This window comes from Procambarus clarkii, chromosome 49 (genome assembly GCF_040958095.1).
Source record: "Procambarus clarkii isolate CNS0578487 chromosome 49, FALCON_Pclarkii_2.0, whole genome shotgun sequence".
Lineage (NCBI taxonomy): Eukaryota > Metazoa > Arthropoda > Malacostraca > Decapoda > Cambaridae > Procambarus > Procambarus clarkii.
This window is the reverse complement of record NC_091198.1, coordinates 20519097-20540665: the sequence shown is the minus strand read 5'-3', so window position 1 is coordinate 20540665 and position 21569 is coordinate 20519097. Positions and strand designations below refer to the sequence as shown.

Sequence of the window (21569 nt, the reverse complement as noted above, 5' to 3'; positions counted from 1 at the left end):
TTCCATCTTAGGGCAGCAACATCATGCCTCGCATCTTAGGGCAGCAACACCATGCCTCGCATCTTAGGGCAGCAACACCATGCCTTCCATCTTAGGGCAGCAACACCATGCCTTCCATCTTAGGGCAGCAACATCATGCCTCGCATCTTAGGGCAGCAACATCATGCCTTGCATCTTAGGGCAGCAACACCATGCCTCGCATCTTAGGGCAGCAACACACACATTGCCTTGCTTGCAAGGTTCAACACGAGGAAATCTGTGAACAAAATTTACGAAGTCTACAACTCTACTCTCCAAGATTGTTGTTGTTGTTTAAGAATCGCTACCTGGAACACAAAGTTCCAAGTAGCACGGGCTATGGTGATCCCATTACTCCAAGATGTTAACAGTTAACTTCATCATAAAGTGCTAGATTTGTTTCAATCATCCATATGACTGTCTAAGGTTCAGTTATGATTGTAATTAATAGAAGAAATACCACAATGAATGGAAGAAATATGATAAATAGAAGATGAACTAAGATTCTAAGTAACCATCTTAGAGAGAGAGAGAGAGAGAGAGAGAGAGAGAGAGAGAGAGAGAGAGAGAGAGAGAGAGAGAGAGAGAGAGAGAGAGAGAGAGAGAGTTAACTACTACTATCACCTTAAGATTACATAGTTTTATCACAAGTTATCTGACTCAGGGAACTGGGAGAGAGACAAGGATAATTAGATAATTACTGCTGGAAGCTGTTGACCTGACAAAATGGAAAAATAAGTAGGGATTCTTGACAGTTAAGGACACTCTTGGCAATAGATCTTGAGGCCGCTGAGAGCAAGATTGTACTACCACGTGAGTACGTATATGTACCCCGTGTGTAGACTGTACTACACACGGCGTTGATAATTCAAACATTAGTTTATTGAAATCATTAGATGCTTTGTTCTAACCCTTGGACCTCATGTGTGTAAGGCGGAAAGCTCTGTCGACTAAGCTAGGAGTAGTCTCAATGAGGAATCCTGAGCCACAGCGGGTGATGGCAGGTGACGCAGTAGTGATCCCAGGCCACAGCGGGTGATGGCAGGCGACGCAGTAGTGATCTCAGGCCACAGCGGGTGATGGCAGGTGACGCAGTAGTGATCCCAGGCCACAGCGGGTGATGGCAGCTGACGCAGTAGTGATCCCAGGCCACAGCGGGTGATGGCGGCGACGCAGTAGTGATCCCAGGCCACAGCGGGTGATGGCAGCGACGCAGTAGTGTTCCCAGGCCACAGCGGGTGATGGCAGCGACGCAGTAGTGATCCCAGGCCACAGCGGGTGATGGCAGCGACGCAGTAGTGTTCCCAGGCCACAGCGGGTGATGGCAGCGACGCAGTAGTGTTCCCAGGCCACAGCGGGTGATGGCAGCGACGCAGTAGTGTTCCCAGGCCACAGCGGGTGATCGGGGTTTGCCCAGTAGTGATCCCCACAGCGGTGATGGCAGCGACGCAGTAGTGATCCCAGGCCACAGCGGGTGATGGCGGTGACGCAGTAGTGATCCCAGGCCACAGCGGGTGATGGCGGTGACGCAGTAGTGATCCCAGGCCACAGCGGGTGATGGCAGCGACGCAGTAGTGATCCCAGGCCACAGCGGGTGATGGCAGCGACGCAGTAGTGTTCCCAGGCCACAGCGGGTGATGGCAGCGACACAGTGATCACAAGAAGGCAGCAATAGCTAGGGGAATGTGGAAGTGAAGGAGAGAAAGTAGCAATTGAGAGCCCCGGGAGACGAAGATCACGCATAATGCTGATCAATAGAAAGCAATAATTACGGAGCAGACGTTATCCCCTCCCTCCCTCATGTCTCATTCCCCTCCCTTCCTCACTTCTCTCTCATCTCTCCCACTCTACATAGTAAACCTCCCGTCCCTTCTCCTCCCTCCCGCCCCCTCAGTTCATCTCGGAGTGCATATCGCCTGTAGATGAATTAAGAGGTGAATCTGAGAACAGTTATATCGGGTAGTAGCCGAGGAGAGCTGGCACCCGGGCATTGACTGCTGCGGTGCTCCTCCCACTTGCCAGGGTTGGGTTCCTGGTTCGAATCCTCGAGGCAGAGGACTAGAAATAAGGCGCGGAAAAGGAGGATGGTTATGATAATGAGAGATAATATAGAGCGGATAAGGAGCCTTGGTTGTGGAGGCGGACGGAGAGGGGGAGTTGCAAGCTGTGGCCGCCCGCCGCTCGTATGTAAATGAGTGTGTACAAGCGCACACGGAAGTAAGCACACACACGCACACGCACGCACGGGGATTTCTATACACGCAATTATGCTCGGGCACACACGATAAGACCCGCGTGTACTGAGGGTATGTGAGACTGGTGGAATGTAGCGTACATTCCCCCTTGATTAATCCCCCTCACGCGGGGGATTAATCAACCAGGTATCAACCAGGTTCTTGGACCCCCTACTGGTTCTGATGTACTCAAGACAAGCCCGACAACTGACAGGTCGCCTGCACCACCTTCACACAAGCACCAAGGCAACCCTGGCCAGATAAATGGCTTCTAGAGTTCAATCTCGACAAGTGTACACTTAGCAAGTCTGGTAAGTGGGGATGAGTGTGACCAGAGAGAGACAAGAGGAAAGGTACATAAGAGCGAAACACCTTGATGTAGGCGTGGACACGTCACCCGTAGTAACACCAGAATAATACACAAAGTTGACAAACATGAGAATGGTAATTTGTAAACCTGAAAATCTAATGAATCATTCACCACTTGAACTGAGGCGACTGGATGAATTAAGATGACTAAACTGTGAAGTCAAGTTCATTAGAAATGAGAACAGGAGATGCTGTTTCACCCACAGGGTTGAAACAGGGTAGGCAGTTCCATCCATGGAACCGCCTACCCGCCGAACCTGTAAACAACTAGAGCTCGAGCAGGCGACAGTTAAGGTAAGATACACAGTAATGCACCTGGTCTGTGAGGTCCTTAACCAGAGTCTCCGGTGCTGGGCTTCAACTACCTGCCAGTCACTGGGTGGGGGCAGTGTACGTAGGGACTCTTGGTGTGCCCAGAGTACGTGGGGACTCGTATGGCCAGGTACAGGTAGCAGGTGAGGCTAGCTAGTGTAGCCGTTCACGCCTGGGGGACTAGAGTGATGGGGCTACTGAAGCGGTACAGGTTCACAGCTTGGACTGTGGTGGCAGCGACGCGGGGCCTTCGGCAGGTGGGGTCCACCTTGGTGGCCGGCTCGCGATCTGTCCCTCAGGATACCTCCGTCAGGGGCCCCCGGCAGCGGGTCCCGGTGCGGGTTGAAGGATCTCTCCGGTCGACAGACCACGCGCTAGAAGGTGAAGGGACGACGACGTTTTGGTCCGTCCTGAACCATTCTTTCTCAATCGACTTCAGAATGGTCCAAGACGGACCGAAACGTCGTCGTCCCTTCACCCTCTAGTGTGTGGTCTGGTCAACATACTTCAGCCACGTTATTGTGACTCCTCGTCTGTATCCCTCCAGTCCACTTGGGTGTAGCTGGGGCTGGGATAGGAGTTTAGCTACAGGTGTTCTTCAATCTTCCCTGATAAGAAACTGTGTAAGAATTTAACATGAACTGCTTCCTTACATGTCTGCTGCCTATCCTCGTATCTTATCCTGCTTCAGGCTAAACATTTTTCTTTTTGTCCACTTTGGTATTGCCACTAAAAATCTTATACGCTGTGATCATGGCCCCTCTTATTTTTTTCCAGCGTGGCCAGGTCTAGTTGCTTCAGTTTTTCCTCGCAGCTCTGTCCTCTTAGTGATAGAGAAATCTATGGTCTTTATAAGCAGGGATTCGTCACTGAGAGCTGCATATTCCAGCACTGGTTTAACATAGGTTGTGTAGACTTTACATACATCGTTTATATAGGGCAGGAATACTCCTTAGGGTATTTTTTGGTGCATGAGAGACAATACTGGTCTCTGATAGTGTTTCATGCGGGCCTTTTGACTCCTTGCTCCAAAAATAAACCTCATTCCAGCATACATTTGGAGAGTTGGAGTAATGGGAATTACCTAGTTTATTAATGGATTAATGGAGATTATTGTGTACGCTAGGAACAAGCCCTGGTGATGCAGGTTTGAACCCTGGTCGGCTCATACATTTCTTAAAACAAACTTTAATAAACTGTGTAAATTCTTAACTACTCTAACCGAGAAGACTTCTTAATCTTAAAACTCAATGACAAGTTACATAACCTATCTTGAGGTTATTTTGAGATGATTTCGGGGCTTAGTGTCCCCGCGGCCCGGTCCTCGACCAGGCCTCCACCCCCAGGAAGCAGCCCGTGACAGCTGACTAACTCCCAGGTACCTATTTACTGCTAGGTAACAGGGGGCATTAGGGTTATCTTGAGGTTATCTTGAGTTGATTTCGGGGCTTAGTGTCCCCGCGGCCTGGTCCTCGACCAGGCCTCCACCCCCAGGAAGCCACCCGTGACAGCTGACTAACTCCCAAGTACCTATTTTACTGCTAGGTAACAGGGGCATAGGGGGAAAGAAACTCTGCCCATTATTTCTCGCCGGCGCCTGGGATCGAACCCAGGACCACAGGATCACAAGCCCAGCGTGCTGTCCGCTCGGCCGACCGGTGAGAGAAACTCTGTCCATTGTTTCTCGCCGGCGCCCGGGGAATATTATCCTACCACAAAATATTTCCATGATACTGGATACAGTCTGGATACATTCTGGATACAGTCTGGATACATTCTGGATACAGTCTGGATACATTCTGGATACAGTCTGGATACATTCTGGATACAGTCTGGATACACAAATGCGATGATGTATATAGATGCGGCAACACTGCCTCCCCACCCCCCACCTGCCTCCATCAGGAAAAACAAGGGATTTATACAATCGATTTGAGAATGGTCCAGGACGGACCGAAACGTCGTCGTCCCTTCACCTTCTAGTGTGTGGTCTGGTCATCATTAGAACACAGAAAACCAGTTAGAACACCATTAACTAAAATTTCCATATGGGTACATAATGTGTCATTCTAGGGGCCAGGAATATTTATTTTTGTTAACATTATTTTCTAAGGGCTCTGTAGAATTTGGTACTTTATAGAACATTACAATCTAATTGCCTTGTACGTCAATATATGTACGATGGTGCACATAATGTTTTTTTATAACTATATAAACAAAAGAATATGTGGCTGGCTCGCATGATGTGGCTGGCTCGCATGATGTGGCTGGCTCGCATGATGTGGCTGGCTCGCATGATGTGGCTGGCTCGCATGATTCATTATTCTCAGAATAAAGTTCCTGATCGCTGCCTCAACATGCCTGTTGCAACTGCCTCTATATTGACTGCAGGCTCAACATGCCTGTTGCAACTGCCTCTATATTGAGTGCAGGCTCAACATGCCTGTTGCAACTGCCTCTATATTGAGTGCAGGCTCAACATGCCTGTTGCAACTGCCTCTATATTGAGTGCAGGCTCAACATGCCTGTTGCAACTGTATATTGAGTGCAGGCTCAACATGCCTGTTGCAACTGTATATTGAGTGCAGGCTCAACATGCCTGTTGCAGCTGCCCCAATACTAAGCTGGGTCTTTGTGTGTGTGTTACAGGTGGTGATTGTCGGGAACGGAGCGGTGGGGAAGTCTTCTATGATCCAGCGCTACTGTAAGGGTACCTTCACCAAGGACTACAAGAAGACCATCGGGGTGGACTTCCTCGAACGCCAGTTATCGTGAGTGGCTGAGGGGACGCTGGGGGGGGGGGGATGGAGGGATTAGGGGGAGGGAGAGGGGTGTGAGGGAGTGATGGGAGGGACAAGGATGCGAGGGAGTAAGGGGTGGGACAGGGATGTGAGGGAGTATAATATATCCGACCTCTGTCCAAGAGAGATGTTGATAAACACTTCGAAGTCATACTTGGGGTCCAAGAGAGAGGTTGATAAACACTTCGAAGTCATACTTGGGGTCCAAGAGATATGTTGATAAACACTTCGAAGTCATACCTGGGGTCCAAGAGAGAGGTTGATAAACACTTCGATGTCATACCTGGGGTCCAGGAGAGAGCTTGATAAACACTTCGAAGTGATACCTGGGGTCCAGATTCAATACCAGTACCTAGATTCAGTTCTTAGGAAGCGTGTAGGTATTCTGCGCATGCGTTAGAGAAGCTTTTGTGTGAACATTCTAAGGATTCTGTGCCAGGTCACCTGCATGTGGGCAGGGCATTGAGGAGCGGGTTAGTCAGAGGAAGGACAGGTAAGGGTAGGGTAAGAACTGGCCGTGGAGTAGGTAGGCTACGTATTCACATGTTATTAACGAGTGTGTCACTGGTAATGTGGACAGGTGTTTGACTGGCGTGATTGATCCACAGGTTGAGTGGGGAGGAGGTGCGCCTTATGCTGTGGGACACAGCGGGTCAGGAGGAGTTCGACGCTATCACCAAGGCTTACTACAGAGGAGCGCAGGCCTGCGTGGTGGCCTTCTCCACCACAGACCGCGACTCCTTCACCGCCGTCAGAAAGTGGAAGAAAAAGGTAGGTTACCAGAAGCGTTGAGGTCTTGCTCTTTAAGGTATGTTAAACTAACACTAATTCCATTTTCTCTCCCCTGGGGAAAGAAAATGGAATCGTAACAACATACCTGCACAGACTGTTGATAATCTCCACATGAGAGGTGATTAAGACTCATAGGGGTAACCCTAACAAACCTTGACATATAACCAACCTGTCTGTGCCACAGAATCAACTTGACTTTGACACACTACCTGAACTTATGAATGAGGAACCTACCTTGCTGGTCGGTGATCTCGATGCCAGGCACCCACACTTTGGCGCCAGCCGTCATCAGCCCAGTGTCAATGGACGGAAACTGTCACTCTGTGTCAGGGGAAGTGAAAAATCTTCAGAGTCCTGGGAGATGGACAGCCAACAGGGAGCTCCGGCGATAATACGGAAGATTAACGCGCAGATAAAGCTTGAATCAACTCGCCACAGCTTTGAATGTTCTCTTGCTGACTGCACAGGACACGGATGACAGCACACGCATTGTGCACAGTTTATGTAGTGACTGCTGGACACTGATTACCACCGTCGACATGAGCAAGAGAATGAAAGAGACAAATACAAGAAAAAGTTTATCACTCGGAGCAGATATGCGGCCGCACTTCATAAACAAGATGAGTGACTGGTTCACGAAATACCAAATCCCTGAAGATATTGACAAATATGTTGATGACCTTAATTACCAAATCGAGAACTGTCTCAGAGTCCTTATTTGACATATCACATCTATCAATCTCGTGTCGTGCACTTGCAAGATGCTTGAAAGGATCATTCTAAACCGACTGTTGCACAAAATAGGCAGGCTAAGGGAAGGGGGTCAATGGATTTGTTAAAGGACGCAGCACAGCAAATTGTATAGTTAATTAATTACTTGGCTAATGAGACAGCTAAGTACTGAAATTTATATAGAATCCAGAAATTAATTAGATCAAATCTAGACTGATGGGTCATTTAATCCTACCAATGACAGGGCTGGTGCAGCATACGCTGTAATTAGGAATAATGCCTCTCAAAATAGAAATGAAAAAAGAACACGGATTGAGAACTATGCCTCTTCAACGCAAGCAGAGCTAACTGCCATTGTTATGGCATTAAGATTAATAAAACGACACTACAAATCCTTAGTAAAAAAAAACTATTTTGACAGGGTACGGTAAAACCTTACCCTGTCAAAGTAAGAGAGACAGAAATGTTGACCAGATCACACACAAGAAAGTGAAGGGATGACGACGTTTCGGTCCGTCCTGGACCATTCTCACAATCTACTTGAGAATGGTCCAGGACGGACCGAAACGTCGTCGTCTCTTCACTTTCTAGTATGTGGTCTGGTCAACATACTTCAGCCACGTTATTGTGACTCAAGGTCTGCAGATACATAAATGCTATATAAAGTAGTGTGTTAGCACCTAACCACTGAAGGAGGTGATTAGGGTGCTTTTACAAGCACAGGTTACAGTCACGTAACATTGTATAACTGATGCATTACATAGTCAATCTTGGGTACAAGTCAAATAGCCAGGACGTGCTTAAGTGTCTCAAGTGAACAACTTATCAAACAAAAAGATTAACATGTGTCAACTCCTAAAATTTACATAATCTTGCAGGTGCAAAACGGGGGAATCTTTTAAGAACAGTATCTAATTTGACAAATAATATTTTCCTAACTCAAACAATGTGGGGTTTATTATTCTGCACATATTTATAATGTCTCTAAGACGGTTACATTCTCTCAGGTAGTGGTCAAGGCGGGGACCATTAATGACCCTGGGTACCTTTCTTCTCTCAAGAGGAGACTATGGGAGAGATTAAAGCCCTTGCGGGTTTTTGTTGGTGTCAATCATGGAATCAACGTGAGACTTGCTGGAATGTTTTATGTATCATTTATACGCTCTGTGATTGACTACAATGCTCTACATCTCACACTGTATACTGACAAAGAGCTGAAATCTCTTGAAACCTTGCAAAATGAAGCTATGCGTCTCATTCTTGGGGCTCCAAAGTCCACGAGAATAGTTAATATGAGAGCAGTTAAAATTGCCTACCATAAGTGAGAGAATTTTGTCCATTAGCAGTTTTCGGCGTGAAGGCATTGAGTAGATCTAGGCAACACATGAAGTTTCAAGCTAAACTTTCTAATATGCTACACTCACCTGAGGTCTATAGAAGAAGAGCGAAATCTGATTATGCATTTTGGTTCTACAAGGTAGCCAACTCCATCAAAATATTAAATATGTACCCAACTCAGTTAATGATTAATCAGCCAATAACTCCATGGTATAACTGGGATCTATCAGTTGATTTTGTAAATGCACCCAAGAAAGATAGTGTGCACTCTAAACTATTAAAACAGTTAACACTGAAAAGCATCACTGAAAGTACTCAGAGTATGGGTAACGATGTGTATCAGTGCTATACCGACGGCTCTGTAGAAGGTGGACGATGTACCGGATGTGCATGTAATATATTTGAACAATCTTCTCTCGTACATACAGCAATGAAGCGCGTCAATGACTGGGCAAGTACAACTCAAACCGAACTTGCAGGCATATACCTTGCCACTGAATTTTTAAAAGATAAAGGCAGTGGACTTGTATACTGTGACTCGCAGAGTGCACTCCTGGCATTGAACGCACATAGTGACACCCAGAAAATAGTCACTGATATTCGAATGAATGTTTTAGCTGCCAAAGAAAACAGTTTTGAAATTAAATTCATATATCATCACATGTTGACATCTCAAGGCATGACACTTTTGATATGCTTGCAAAGACAGCCTGTAGAAAACCAGTGGTAGAAATTGATATGGGTGTTTTATTAGCAGTGACAAAGAGAATACTTAAACAAATATCTAATGAAGATCTCACCGACCTAACAAATTCACAAAGACCTGAAAGTTGTAGCATTAAATATTATGATAGATATCGTGAGGAGACATTCACATATGGGACTAATAGAACAAAAACCCGGCAATATGATGTTATAGTGGCCAGAATACGCCTGGGATATAGACGTATCTGGCAGCTTTCTCAAAACCCAAATGTCGAGTACACAATGTGTCAACTTTGTGAAAGAGAAAACATGCACTCTCTTGAACATTATATTGTAAAATGTCCCATACTGACTGACTTTCGCCCTCCTGGGCTGAGGTATGCTGAACTCTGTAATTACTATATGAGTACTGGAACACTTGATGATATATTGGACTTGTACCCAAGATTGACCATATAATGCATCAATTATACAATGTATGTATGTGATGTAACTATATAACCTGAGCTTGTAAAAGCACCTTAATCACCTTCAGTGGTTAAGTGCTTAACTGTACACTAGTTTCTCTATCAGCTATCTTACCCTCTCAGAGTAGGAAAGCCATAAATGTATGTGTATGTATGTATGTATGTGTATAAAGTATATGTGGAAGCTGATCAGAATTACATTTCACCTTTGTAAATGCACATTAATGACACTATGTAAAGAACACATCGACCACTTTATGTAGGACTGACGTAACTCTGTGTATCTATATATTTATGTCTGTAGGTTAGATTAGCATTTTAAAAGCACTACAATCACCTTCTGTGGTTGATTGTTCAATAAATCCCTGAACTGTATGTTTAACACATCTCTCACCCTGTCCATGGAGGACAGAAGAAAATGTATATATGCTGGTTAGCATTGTAAATGTCTGGCCACGTCTGTGGTAGAAAATAATAATAATAAAAAAAACAGATTGTGCAACTGCACTGCTCAACTGTTGTTTTCACCCCAAATCTCCATGAATATTTATATCCAAGATGAATTCTTGCTATTACTGATTCCTACCTGCGACCACCTTCTCTTTTACTAGGTACCATACCTGGCCATATGGTACCATATACCTGGCCATATGGTACCATATACCTGGCCATATGGTACCATATACCTGGCCATATGGTACCCTTCTCTGCTATCTGAAATCTGTCTCTTTTGTTCCTATAGCTTTTCTATATCCATTTGCTTACAGGATCTGATTCACCCTATATGCCTCTAATGTGATGGTGTGAGAGACAGTATGTATGTGGGAGGTTCTGAGTGTGTACCAGTCAAGGTCATTCAGTCATTTAATCTAATATCCAATAATATATTGGGTTATAATTCATAATAATAGAGTACAGTGTTACGAAGCAATTAGTAGAGGTAATATCCTGAAATGAGTGGAACTGTCTGCAGGTTGAGGACGAGTGTGGCAGCATACCCATGGTGCTGGTGCAGAACAAGATTGACCTCATCGACCAGGCCACTGTCAAGCCGTGAGTACCTGCACTCTCCCGCCAGACCCTACAACCTCCCCCCTCTCTCCCCAGAACCCACAACCTCTCCTCCCCCCTCTCTTCCCAGACCCCTCAACCCCCCCTCTCTCCCCAGACTCCTCAACCTCTCCCCCTCTCCCCAGAACCCACAACCTCTCCCCCTCTCCCCAGTCCCCTCAACCCCCCCCTTTTCCCCAGTCCCCTCAACCCCCCCTTCTCCCCAGACTCCAAAACCTTTTAATATTTCAGATGGTCAACTGTTATACTTGACCAGTCTTGCTCGCTCCCCCCCCCCCCCCGAGAGTGTTCCTTAGCCTCCCCTCCCTACCTACGTGTGCACACCCCCGCTCCTGTGCCAGGTAAGTCCACTACGGGCTCACCATAGCCCGTGCTACTTGCCCCGCTCCTGTGCCAGGTAAGTCCACTACGGGCTCACCATAGCCCGTGCTACTTGCCCCGCTCCTGTGCCAGGTAAGTCCACTACGGGCTCACCATAGCCCGTGCTACTTGGAACTTGTTCCGAGTAGCTGAATCTATAACAACAACCACCCAAGTGTGTTTCTTCTTGTGTGCATTTGTTGTACTGGTTTGGGAAGGTGGTGGGAATGGTGGTAGGGACGAGGGTGGTAGTGGTGGTGATAGTGGTAGCAGGAGACCAATAACAGGCGTTATAATTATGTAGGGGGGGGGGGAGGAAAGGTAAATATGGGTCAAGGCAGACCGGGTATCGACCTGGGGTCCCGGAGACACGGAGCCGCATACACGCCCACACTGCCACACTTAGAGGGATAATGAGAGGGAGAGAAAGATGAATGTTAAGAGGGAGAGAGAGAGAGGGAGCGAGGGAGGGGGAGGAGAGAGAGAGGGAGGGGGGAGGGAGGAGGAGGAGGAGAGAGAGGGAGGGAGGGAGGGGGAGGAAGGAGGAGAGAGAGAGGGAGGGAGGAGGAGAGAGAGAGGGAGGGGGGGAGAGAGAGGGAGGGGGAGAGAGAGAGAGGGAAGGGGGGGAGGGAGGGGGAGAGAGAGAGGGAAGGGGGAGGGAGGGGGAGAGAGAGAGGGAGAGAGAGAGAGGAGGGGAGAGAGAGAGGGAGAGAGGAGAGAGGAGAGAGAGTGAGAGAGAGAGAGAGTGAGAGAGAGAGTGAGAGAGAGAGAGAGAGAGAGAGAGAGAGTGAGTGAGAGAGTGTGAGTGAGAGAGTGGGTGAGAGAGTGAGAGAGTGAGAGAGTGAGAGAGTGAGTGAGTGAGTGAGTGATGGATGTGTCCATGTTACTGGTGGACGAACAGTCTCCAACAATTGAACATAAATAATAATATTAATAATCATTATAATCGTTACTAATAATCATTTATAATCAATATTAATTATCATTATTCTAATCCTGATCACAGTTCCTGTGTATTTTCTCAATCATTATAATAATAATATTAGCAATCAGTATTGAGGCCATATTTACCTGTAAGTTTTACATGTACTTGTGTCCTAGAAATATTACCTCTCATACACTTAAGTGTGTCCTTAAATTATAATAATTAATTGTCTTGAAATTATAATAATTGTCCTTAAATTATAATAATTAATTGTCCTTGAATTATAATAATTAAATGTCCATAAATTATAATTAATTAATTTATGATAGGCTGAACAGGCAGCCAGAGTGTATTTATACATGTTAGGCCTATATCGAGGTCAGCCTCCGCCCTCCCTCGAAGTCAGTATTTCGATCTTCCCCCGAGGTCGAAGTACTGCCCCCCCCTCCCTCCAGGCTGCAACCCCACAACAAGCAAACTTAACTACACTACACACAGAAATCACAATAGTGTGATGAATCAAATGAACAAAAGGTCAGATTCTGAGGTTGGGAAGGTCAGATTGAGGCCCTGACCCTTATATTGCCTGCAATATAAGGGGTCAGCCAGAATAATAGCCAGTCACTTTCTATAGCCAGAAAAATGGTGATGGAATCCACCCAAGATTATAGATGTCTGTCATTTAATGCTTGATTTTCATTATAAAATAAAGACAAAATTATCAGTGCACATTTGTGAACGGCTGTTGCTTGAATGAGCATTGCCAAAGCTATTTATTTATTTTTTATAAGTACTTAGTGGAATTTTGGCAGAGTTGCAGTGAAGTACATTTCATTCATTAGTTTGGAGGATAGGCAGCTTGATGACATAGATTTTGGCCACTTGTCTCTGTAATACAGTACAGTATATGAAAGCCCACCCTGGGAGACACCCACGCAATGCAACAAGCAAAGTTTCCAGGAAATAATAATAAAAACAAAGGTGTCGCTTTTGCAAACAATTTTGCTATTCCAGCAATGATACATCCTGTTGTGGATCAACAGAGATCTTTCGCATTTACATGAATTTGCAGGAGGATTCTGCAGTTTCTGATATTAAAAATGCCTTTTCCCTGGTAACATGAATCTCGACGAGCTGTAGCAGCATATGACCAATTTTTCTGTTGTCATCTCATTTAGTACATTTTTTATCGCCTAATCAATTAATTTGGATTTCCTTACAGGGACGAGGTAGAGTCACTTGCACGCGAGCTGCGTGTGCGGCTATACAGAACGTCTGTAAAAGAGGACCTCAATGTTGACCAAGTCTTCAACTTCCTGGTGGAGCGATACATGGCTCTCATCAATACTTCAGATGAAACACATACCCCAAAAAGTGTAGGAGAAAGTGAGTATAGACAGAAGATAATATGGGGAAGGGGGGAAAGTGGATTTGAAAAGGATTTGGAGGATGGCAGAGAAGCACATACCATTTCTTAATATTTTAATTAAAGCATTTAAGGTTACTATTGGTAATAATTTTCAGAAGTTTTTAATTATAAGTTTATTTTTCAGATATCTTTGGCAATCCTGGTAAGCTGAAGAAAGGAGATACAATTACATTGGGCGGAAAGAAAAAATCCAGCAAGAAACAGCTTATTAAAAGTGCATGTAAGGTTATATAGAACTAGAACAATAGCCAAGATCTCATGAGGTAAATATTTACCAAGTTGTATAGTCACCAGTGTGGCAAGACCACATGAGGTCATTGTATGCAAGCTTATCTAGACTAAGAATAAAATCGAGGTCATATAAGGTCAGTATAAAGTAAGGTTGTAAAATATAGATCACTTGATTAAGCCGAGTACAAAGTGCTGGCAATGAAGTAGAACAACAACACCAAGTTGGTATTTGACTTTATTGGAGTGTTCACTTCTGCCCTGCGGGTCACCACTATGTGCAGCTTAGAATATTTGAAAAAAAAATCATAATTTTTTGTAAGTTTCTAATTTGAATACGATTTTAAAATTGGGATAAAAATGAAAGAAGTCTATATACTCCTTGGGTGTACAGAATTTCAAATTAATTAAATTTTGACACTAATTTCAGTTCATAAAGTTTGGAGTGTTACACCTCATCAATTAAATATTTTCTTTTCTTGTAGAATTCACACAACACAATAAATATCTGTGAATAAAGAAAAATTCCAAAAATAGTTTCAAACTTATTACATATTTCACATAAATATTTTTTTTAGCACAATGGTCCACATGCTCCACAACTCTTATAAATTAATTTATATGTATATTAATAAGGGTCATAATTTTTATAATAGACAGAAAGATGTGAAATCTTGCCTCAGTAGTTATGTAATTTATAAACAAAAAATTCCATAAATTTCTATAGTGAAAAATATAATATGATGAAAAATGTCATTTAAAGATTAATGAAGATATGTTCACACTTACAGATAAAACGTAAGCTTTAATAAGGTCTGCTGTCAACTTGGTGTTTTTGCAAATAAAAAACAAAGTTAATTATGGCAAGACTTTATCTCAAAGTCTGAGATATATACAAGGTTACTGTCAACTACTGTTTACAGCATTGTTTACTCCTGTGTTTAGGAAAGGTCACTAAAAAGTCAATATATATATATATATTAGTCAAAAGTGAAGGAATGACATTAGAGGTCAGCCCATATGTAAACCTATCTCTTATTTTTTTTTTTGTCTCTTAATGTCATATTCCCTCTGAATGGGCACCTTCCCAGAGTAAAAGTCCTCTGGAGTGAATGGCCTGGTGTAGTCTCCTCGGCCCACTTTCAGTTATTTAAAGATTTCCTAAGTGGCACTTGACAAAAATGCTGAACGTAATAGCTGGCAATTACCTAAATGAAACAATTGTCAATTTATTTCACTGAGCTACAATGCGAGGAAGGACTGAAGGTTTTAAATTACCTAATTACATCATTGTCTTATTGTCTTTCAATGGGTAGAATTAGTAAATGTAAAGTTATAAGCTCTTGTATGTTTCTTGATCACATCCTACTCAATTCCATGCCACAGAAAGACAGCTAATAATACTTATCACTTCAAGGCAAACACAATTGTTGATTCGTCTGTAATTATGGGAAAGTAATAATTTTTTCCATAATCTTATTAATTGGTAAAGTGGATGAGAACTCTGCCATCTTAATTGAATTTAATTCAATATCCTTATTCATTGATGCACTGGATTTGTTTTCAATGTGAACTTTCAACTGTTTATTTTAAAGTTAGAGTGCAAATTTAAATATTAATTTGTAACAGGAAACATTCTTATATGGAGGGAAGATTTCAATGTTTATCACTGGTAAATGTATTAAATACATTACTCTAAATACAACCTCAACTTGCTTTACTGTGAACATTTACTTCTTAAGGAAGTAAATTTCAATATAATTATTATTTTTTTTAATTGCAATGATATGTGAACTCTTCTTCAACACTAGTATTTTATGATTACATCTATGTACAGTACAGTATATGTTAGGAAAACGAATACTGTGATTCAAATAATGCTGATCTATCAACATCATTTATATAATGTTGATAGATCTCTGCTAAATTGAATGTTGGGACTGTTTTGACAATCAGTGTATAAAGTCAAATTTGATACACAGCACTAAGACATACATTATGGAGGTGATGTGACTGACTGGCCTATCATAGTATACCAGGACTGTCTATGTTGACCAGACCACACACTAGAAGGTGAAGGGATGACCACATTTCAGTCCGTCCTGGACCATTCTCAAGTCGATTGAACTGTCTAATCACTATATTAGGACCTATTATGAGCAGCCCGTCCTCCTAAGGTTTCCCAATGTCAAGTTTCAAGAACTTGAAGTGCAACAGTTTCAAGAAACTGTTGTACTGAAGTGCCCTTATCCTACCTTATCAGAGGACCCAAAACAGATAACGGGAGAGTATGTCACTTTTGCAAGCCACTATCATTTCTAGTATGACGATTTTTGGCCTTAGGTAGAGTATACGTCAAAATGCTACGTTCTATTTCGACAATGGGTTGTTGAGGAGGAGATAGATAGTAACTAGCTGTTACCTCAATCTGACTTTCAAGCCTCCGCAGGCACCAGAAGTAGCCAGCAGTATTCCTTCCTGAAGGACAAATTATATTATTGTGAACCACAATATCATGATAATATAATTTCATCCACCTGGCCTATCAGGTAGCCTAAGCCCTGCCTTGTTTTGCTTTAATACTTTGTAGAATAAGTATTATGTATGGCATATTGTGCATGTCGTGCATTATATTTTGCACAGTAAAGTACATAAATTGTTTTCCAAATTGATTTAGATAGACATTGTATCCATGTTTAGGATAATAATAATAATAATGTTTATTCAGGTAAAAGTAAGTATATTCATTCAAAATTAGTTACAAACAGAATGTTGGATTTCTAAGATAGAGCTAGTACATACTATGCCTAAAGCCACTAATAAGGAGAATTAATTACACTGTGATAAGACTGCTCATACTATTAATATGATAACACTGGCCACACTATCACTGGTAATACTGGCCACACTATCACTATCATAATATTGCACACTATCAACACGATAATGTTGCCCATACTATCACCACAGTAATACTGCCCACACTATCACCACAGTAATACTGGTACATTCTTGCAAGATCACTTAGCGGAAGACTGAACCTGATAGTGTACCTAATTGTTATCACATTGATAACAGTAACAAAATACCAATATGGTAACAAATGGCCACTCTGTTAACTTCATTCTCCTTGTAAGTGACCTTGCAAGAATGTACCAATTAATCACCAGAATTTCTTCTAGGACATCCCTCTATTTAAGATCTTGTACATATATAAATAAATAATTAAAATGTGTGATAACATACCGTCCATACTGGAGGCTGCCAGTTGTATAGGTGTCGAGGATGGTTGTGGCACTGGGACCATATCCTTCCTTTGTTTCTTGTTGCTACTACACTTCCTACTACTGTGACTGCTTATAATGCTACTACTGCTACTGTGACTGCATTATAATACCGTACTGCTACTGCTTATACTACTACTATGACTACATCATAATACTGATTGACCTGTTTTACCTGATTTACCCAGAGGTCACTAACTGAGGGCCTTCAAGCATTCCTGATACGAGAGATGACTTAGCTCTGGAATGACTTGTTGCCCGGTGTTGCACCTTCTCTAGAGCAGCTATGTGCTTGTGAAAATGAGGTCTCCATGCTTGGATATGGTAATCCAAATGGGGCACACCAGAGATTTATACAGTTGAACTAGTACCTTCTTTTCCTTATAGTCAAAAACTCGCTTGATTATCCCAAGAGTTTAGTTAACTTTTCTGACTGCTGCACCCACCTGTTGTGCAACTTTTAATGAGTGCTGGATTTTGACTCCAATGTACTTTTCTTCATCAATCTGCTGTAATGTAATGAAATTAATTTGGTAGTCATGGTGTGGGTTGTTATGCCCCACCTACCTTGGAGTTACCTTGGAGTTGTTCCGGGGCTTTGTGTCCCCGCGGCCCGGTCATTGACTAGGCCTCCTCATGCATGGTCTTGCATTTGTCGGTATTAAAAACTATTTGCCAGTCTTCTGACCATTTATGGAGTTAATGTAGATCTCTTTGTAAGGCTTCAATATCACTATCATTTTCCCACTTTACCATAAATCTTTGTGTCGTCTTCAAATTTGATGATGTGGTTTGTAATATTCTCATCTATGTCATTGTCATATGACAAAAAGGGTAAGTCTCAAAATGGACCCTTCTGGCACCCCATTTATCACATTTCTCCATTCAGATTTGTTTCCATTTAGCATGACCCTTTGTTTTTCATTGAAATATTTTACCATTTATTCCATGGGCCTGCAATTTCCTTGCCAGTCTTTCAAGTGGTACCTTATCGAAAGCTTTAGAAAAATCCATGTACTGTACTACATCCACTGTATATTACATCCAAATCCATGTTGTGTCGATTGTACAAGGCTACTCACTGAAAGTTGGCAAATGATTCCCTCCGAGGATTCTCTCCATGAGCTTGCAGATGTGTGATGTCAAGCTGATTGGCCAGTAGTTTTCTGCTGAGCTCTTTCTGCCCTTTTTTGAAAATAGGGGTAATATTTGCTATTTACAATCTAAGGGAACTACCCCTTGGTCCAGAGATTTTGTGAAAAGTAGTTTCAGCAGTGGGCATAGTTCTTTGCCAGTTCCTTTAAGACTTTGGATTGGGTTCCATCCACACTTGGGGCTTTTGCATCTTTTAGTTTGTCAATGTTCTTTCTTATTATTTTGCATGTTATGGGTATAGACTGTACTACTAATGCATGTAATACTACTATGACTGCATTATAATACTACTACTGGATCTGCTTATAGTAGTACTACTGTACTACTATTATGACTGCTTATAGTACTACAGACTTATAGTACTACAGACTACAGACTTATAGTATTATGACTGCTTATAGTACTATTATAAACAGTCACAGTCACAGTGACTGTGACAAGACACCGGTACAAGGTGACCTAACCACACACCAGGACATATCTTCAACCACGTTGTTAGGCATTGTCTGCACTGCAGTAACCATTACTGTACTGTTGCTAGGAGCTCTAAGGCCTCTATAACTACTGATACTACTACTATCATCATTACTACTCGTGTAATTACCACTCCTACTTCTATTAAAACTACATTTACTCTCTCGTAACAGCGTTATCATTTTTCGGCACTTGAAACCCGAGTGGTATTTAGCATTTTGATGATTTTGGAGCTGAAATTCCTGTATCTTTTGCTGACGGTGAATTATAAAAAATAGGACTGCATTCATTTGAGAACTTTATTGCTAGATGCTTGATTATACAGTATTTGTGTTTGTCAGTTGTGTACATGCTTGCATGCACATCACTGAGTGTTGTTAATAAAACTTTAGATCTACATTATCGACACTGGTTCAACATTACTGTAGTTCATCTTGTGTTTGTTTTAAAGCCTTTCGTACTTGTCTGTTTTGCGTTTTCAACTCACTGAGCTTGTTCTTGGTTTTGAAATTTGGTATGTTCAGTGCTTACCATGTGCAGCAGTCATACGTTGGTGAAATTATCCATAAAGGGATTTTTAAATGAACTGTTGATTGGGATTGAAAGTTGTGGTTAACTGGGTTCTGCCTCTTGATATTTTGGATACAGAACTCAAGTTCATTCATTAACCCAAGCAGTAAGCTGCGAGATCTCTGTGAGTACTGAGTTTAGTGTGGGTATTCATAATACACATCACAGAAAATGGTGTACAGTATATATATAAAGCAGCAGAATTTAATTGGAACTTCACTTTTACTATACTGTATAATAATAATTAGGTGGATCATTTTACTTGCAGAATATCACTGCCTTGAAGATATATGAATCCTCTCTCTAATGAGATGTCAGCCTTGTCAAATACTCATATGATTAAAACTTTTTGGATGTTGAAGATTCATCCAGAGCTTTCTTTTCAGAGATTATTTGCCATAGACAGCCAGGTGGAGTAAGATAATCTGTTCATATAGTTATTCATTATTTAAGATAATTGAATGTTTATTGCAGTAACTTTGTATATTGTGGTTAACATATCTAAGAACAAGACATAGTCTAAGACACACAGATCCAGCAGTGTCCCTCAGTTTAATGTATGTTTAATAGAATTTACATTTTTTTTAAACCAACAAAGCCACATAGTGCTGTATTACCTAGTTCAGAATTGTTATCCTTAGAGAGTTTGTCATAAGCTTAAATATAAATAAGTAAGCACCAATTCTCCTTACTTATTTTATTTAATTAATAAATAATTAAGGTCCTCTAAAGCTAAACCCTTTGAATACAACAATGATTTTTTTTTACAAATTCAGTTTATATTAATTAAATATTAAAATAAGTGGTTAAATGTACTTTAAAATTTTTATGCTGTTATTGGTAATGTTCATACCCTGTTAATATATTTTGTTCTCGATCATATAAGAGACTTTATTTGGTGTGTTGAAGCATATACAAAATTCTGCATTTGATGACAGGAATTTCTCTGCTTATAATACTTTATGATGCTTCTGAAAGTAGGAAAACAGATGTACAAGTAATTTTTATTCCAGAGTGTTACTTTATGAGGACCTTGCATCAGTAACCAAAATATTTAGACAAGAGAGCTCCTTCTAAAATATGAAATCATAAGCATTAGTGTAGCAGTGAAGCCTCCAGGGCAGTAGATAAGTGCCATAACTATTTTCTTACAATCAGTTAGATATAAAGTTCAAGTGCCCAATGGTAGCTAGTGTATTCCGAATAAAATGTCTGCTGATGTATAATGACTTGTTAAGCAGAGATCAAATCTAAAGCAGACGAGATTAAAGGTAATGTATACAGTGACTTCCTTGGATCCATAATACCATAAGAGAAATGGGATCATGTGTAGCTTTCTGAATAAAAGTGTAATTTACTTGTAATTCAAATATTATCTCTCCTTAAGAGTACAGTTTATGAACCAAGCAATGTTAGTTAAACAACAATAAAACAATAGAGTTTGGTCAGTCATATGTGCACGGATCCCTCTTCAACAGAAGCCGATGCGTCTACAACATGACAGAAGCACTAAGTCTTCATGCACAATGAAATCACAACAACGTGATGTATCCAAGAAAAAATATTGAGGCCTTGCAACGTTCCAGGGATCGAACCTGCATCTCTCTGGGCTCTGGATGAGAGTTCGATCCCATTGCATGGCATAAATATTTTCTTGCTGGTCTTCATGTGTTTATTTTGATTGTTGCACCATTATTGACTCTTATTATTGGTCTGTATAAAGATCAATTTTGTTCTGATTTATCCAAATTTACATGAATTTCTGATAGGTTGTTACAGTATAATGATCTGTTATTTGTATTATGAAATATTGATTCATCTGTAATAATTACCTCTACATGGCCATGTATTATTTATGTATATACTGTAATGTATTGTATTGTGTATATTTTCTTATTATTTAAGCAATAAGATAGTGTGTTTATACTATTAAACTTCATTCTGTTACATAAATACACTAATTAAATATTTAAGCATTGGTTTTATTGTCATTATTTTTTATTGTGAGATTTGTTTTACCACAATGTTGGTGCTTCGTGAAAAAATTTATCAACAAGTTTAAATATTTTTGAAAAATTCCAGTTTCAACATTTATGCTAATTAATATACTCATGGACACTTAGACAACATCATGGACAATTAGAAAGTACAAATCGTTACTGTTGAATCTGAACTAACCGAAAAAGGTTTTGTATTTGTTACAAAGAACACCTAAACTAACCTAGCCTTTTTACGCCTATTACACGCTATCTGAGGCCTAGTATAGTACATATATGTGTTCTATATACTATACCTAGCATAGTAC

General features: G+C 41.6%; 1 protein-coding gene across 1 annotated transcript in view; it reads left to right on the top strand.

Annotated features, from left to right (window-relative positions):
- The window catches only part of Rab23 (RAS oncogene family member Rab23), a 30608-nt gene extending 9371 nt beyond the window's left edge, over positions 1-21237 (top strand). Inside the window, exons 2-6 of the mRNA XM_045750211.2 lie at positions 5583-5704; positions 6343-6505; positions 10742-10821; positions 13347-13510; positions 13678-21237. Of these exons, the coding sequence (XP_045606167.1) occupies positions 5583-5704; positions 6343-6505; positions 10742-10821; positions 13347-13510; positions 13678-13787 (639 nt within the window). The 3' untranslated portion in view covers positions 13788-21237. The remainder of the gene's footprint in view (positions 1-5582; positions 5705-6342; positions 6506-10741; positions 10822-13346; positions 13511-13677) is intronic.
- The last annotated feature ends 332 nt before the right edge of the window (positions 21238-21569 follow it).